The 3,372-nt window shown below is 48.0% G+C and overlaps 1 protein-coding gene across 1 annotated transcript in view; it reads left to right on the top strand.

The window, feature by feature from the left end:
- The first annotated feature begins 201 nt into the window (after positions 1-201).
- Positions 202-3,372, top strand: part of DGKD (diacylglycerol kinase delta) — a 70,181-nt gene continuing 67,010 nt past the window's right edge. Inside the window, exons 1-2 of the mRNA XM_007943742.2 lie at positions 202-330; positions 1,285-1,365. Of these exons, the coding sequence (XP_007941933.2) occupies positions 238-330; positions 1,285-1,365 (174 nt within the window). The 5' untranslated portion in view covers positions 202-237. The remainder of the gene's footprint in view (positions 331-1,284; positions 1,366-3,372) is intronic.

Below are 3,372 nucleotides of genomic sequence, written 5' to 3'. Positions count from 1 at the left end.
TGCTGCGGTCCTGAGAGCCTCAGATCCCCTTCTGCACCCCACACCAGGGCACGTCCAAGCACGTGTTTTGTCCCTGGCCATGTTTGATCTGCACAGAGGCCAGGGCCAGTGAGTGTGTGAGGCCCACTGGCTGTCAGGGACAGGAGTGTGCCTTGGGCACATTGGATGGGTGGCAGGACCTTAAAACACGTAACTTTGACCACATCTCTGTACTTTCAGACCGTCCTCAAAGAGGGGATGCTGACCAAACAGAACAATTCATTCCAGCGATCAAAAAGGAGGTACTTCAAGCTTCGAGGGCGGACGCTGTACTATGCAAAGACTGCGAAGGTGAGACGGAGTGGGGCCGGGGCCGGAGGGCTGTGCTTGCGTTGGCTGCCTGGTGGCTGGGGAGCTCTCAGATCCTATTTCCACCTCGATTTGTAATGTGCTAGGGTGTTGGGTTGCACTGCTCTTGAGAGAGGCTTTATTTTTCACAGACAAATTAACTTTTAGTCATTTACGTTTTATTTAATGTCATGTCACCTGTGAGGGAAGGAAAACGTCACAGAAAAAATGCCTTCCAAGTAGATGGTTTTCTCTTCAGAAAGACTGGGGACCATAGGCTTATGGGTGAACAACATGTGGAAGCCTGTGGGGCTTCTGAGGAGCCCTGGTGGCGCAGTGGATAAGCACTCAGACGCTAGCTGAAAAGTAGGCGGTTTGAACCCACCAGCCCCTCTGCGGGAGAAAGATGTGGCAGTCCGCTCCCAAAAGATTACAGCCTTGCAATTACAGCTGCCCCGTAGGGTTTCCAGGGCTGTGAGCTCCACGAGGTCAGACTGCCATGTCTTTCTCCCATGGAACGGCTGCTAGGTTCAGACCTCTCCCGTTTCGGTTAGCTGGGTTCTTTAACCGCTGGGCCACCAGGGTTCCTTGGAGGGCTGGATAGTGCGTTACAATTTCAAATTGAACAGAGCAGCTTGTTCGGAAGGTGTGCTGACTTTTGAGGACTGTTGCTGTTGCTGTGGAGCCCTGGTGGCAATCGCCCGTGGTCTCCCTGGGGTAGACCAGCTCGCGGCACCACGTCTGAGCTAGCCGAACGTGCTCTGTTAGACGAGAGGGTGGCCAAAGCAGTGTGCATGTACTGATGAAATGCTGCAGTTTCCAGGGTGTCTGGGGGGGCTCGCTGGGAGGGTGGTGGGCAGCACGGGGCCCAGGCCCTTGGAAAGGCTTGGGGCTGTGGGTCCTGGTGGTGCCTGAGCCCTGACCTGACGTCCCTCTCCCCTTCTCGTCTCTCTCCAGTCCATCATTTTTGATGAGGTGGATCTGACAGATGCAAGTGTGGCCGAGTCCAGTACTAAAAACGTCAACAACAGCTTTACGGTAAGGTTTGCCGCACGCGGGTCTTGGTCCTTTGCCACGTTTGGCTGGCCTTTCTTGTTGGAATGAGCCTGTGAGAACAGCTCAGACGTCCCTGTCCTGTGTGTCCCTGTGTCCTATTGGAACTGTTCCTGGTGAACGTTGACTTGGGTGCTGAAATCACTGCTGTGGTTAGAGAATAGCTGGGAACGTCACATGTCAGTTGAGCACAGAGTATATCTGTTTGTCACGATTATTGTAGAAAATTTGGAAAATCAGAAAAGTGCATTGAAGCAATTAGTGAACAGCCATAATCCTGCCACCTTGAAATGGGTGTATGTCTTTTTTTTTCCACTTTTAAGCTCCCCCCACCCCATTTATAAACGTTGCAGTGCTTTCTGCAAAAATTCTAAGTGCATAAAACCTGTAAAGAAAAAGTGGGAAAAAGCATCACGTGATCTCAGCCCCAGTGAACCGGGTGGTCACTCTTGAGTGTTTGTTTCTGTGCACTCGTGGATCGATGTCTTTATATGTGGCCTTGGAGGGTGCAAACAGTTAGCATACTCAGCTGCTAACCGAAACATTGGAGCTCTGAGGGCACCCAGAGGTGCCTTGGAAGAAAGGCCTGGTGATCGACGTCTGAACAGTCAGCCATTGACACCCCATGGAGCAGTTCTACTCTGAAACACATGAGGTCGCCCCGAGTTGGAGTCTTCTGGGGAGCAACTAGTATGTCTTTAGGTCCATGCACCCATGATGCTACTGGTCCTTTTCTTTTACACCTGGTTTCTCTTTTTCCTGACAATTTACTGGCCATTGGCCATTTTCCTGTACCAGCCGATGTAAACATTTATCATCTTATTTGATGGCCATGTAGTATTGTCTTTTCTGACTTTGCAATTTTGGCTTCATGGGCCCACATTAGAACCTATCTGGATAAAGTCTGACTGTCATAACAGCACTGGGAGCTTTTAAAACATTTTGCTTTATCTTACTGTTATCCCACTGAGAAATAAGGCAGGCCTGATGTGTTCAGTTACTCTTTTGTAACTCAATAAAGTCGAGTACCTTTCTTCTTGTTTAGCTCCTGACGTTTTGCGTTAGGGTTAGTTCCAGATTGTGTTTTGTTTCACTTTATTTTTGTTTTGTTTTATGATTGATGTTCTTGTTGACACAGGCAGGAGTCCCTTCCCCCATATGAACTCTCCGTCTACACTGATACAGACGTTCTTTCTTGGTTAGCTTGGTGACTGACTGAGTTTGTCACACTTTCTGCTGCTCTCTCTTACTTTATTTCTCGTTTTACTTGGAAGATTTGTACTTCTTCTCCATTTTTATGTAAAGAAATGTATAATTCTTTGATCTGTAGTTTTTACAGTTTTTAAGGGGACAAGTATTGAATTCCATTGGAGTTGTTTGAGTATTCATGTCAATGTTCCATTTGATTTTATTTGTACTGTATTAATAAGTTTCCCTGTAATAAATTGCTTTCGGTAATGCTGAATTTCACCCCCTAACTTTATATTGAAGAGTTTTCCTATCTGTGTGTATGTTTTGTTTGGGGTCAGGAGTGGTCTTTGTCATGTTGGGAATTTGTTGTTAAATAGCTTCATACAGTTCATTTACTAACTTTCTGTGATTTTGTGTGTTCTGGAGCAGTAGTTAAAGCACTTGGCTGCCAACTAAAAGGTTGGTAGCTCAAACTCTCCAGCCACTTTGTGGGACAAAGATGTGGCGGTCTATTTCCGTAATGATGACAGCTTTGGAAACCCCATGGGACAGTTCTACTCTGTCTTCTAGGGGCGCTGTGAGTCTGAATGGACTCTACGGCACTGGGTGTGGTTTGGGCTTTGTTTCCGTAAAGACTGACAGCCTTGGAGACCCTGTGGGGCGGTTCCACTCTGTCCTCTAGGGGCGTTGTGGGTCAGAATGGACTCCACAGCAGTGGGTATGGTTTGGGCTTTGCTTCTGTGAAGATTGACAGCCTTGGAGACCCTGTGGACAGTTCCACTCTGTCCTCTAGGGGCGCTG

This window comes from Orycteropus afer, unplaced genomic scaffold, assembly GCF_000298275.1.
Source record: "Orycteropus afer afer isolate SDZICR_OR568_19922 unplaced genomic scaffold, OryAfe1.0 scaffold00006, whole genome shotgun sequence".
Taxonomy (NCBI): Eukaryota; Metazoa; Chordata; class Mammalia; order Tubulidentata; family Orycteropodidae; genus Orycteropus; species Orycteropus afer.
Note: the sequence above shows the minus strand (reverse complement) of the source record. Positions and strands in the feature narration are given on the sequence as shown.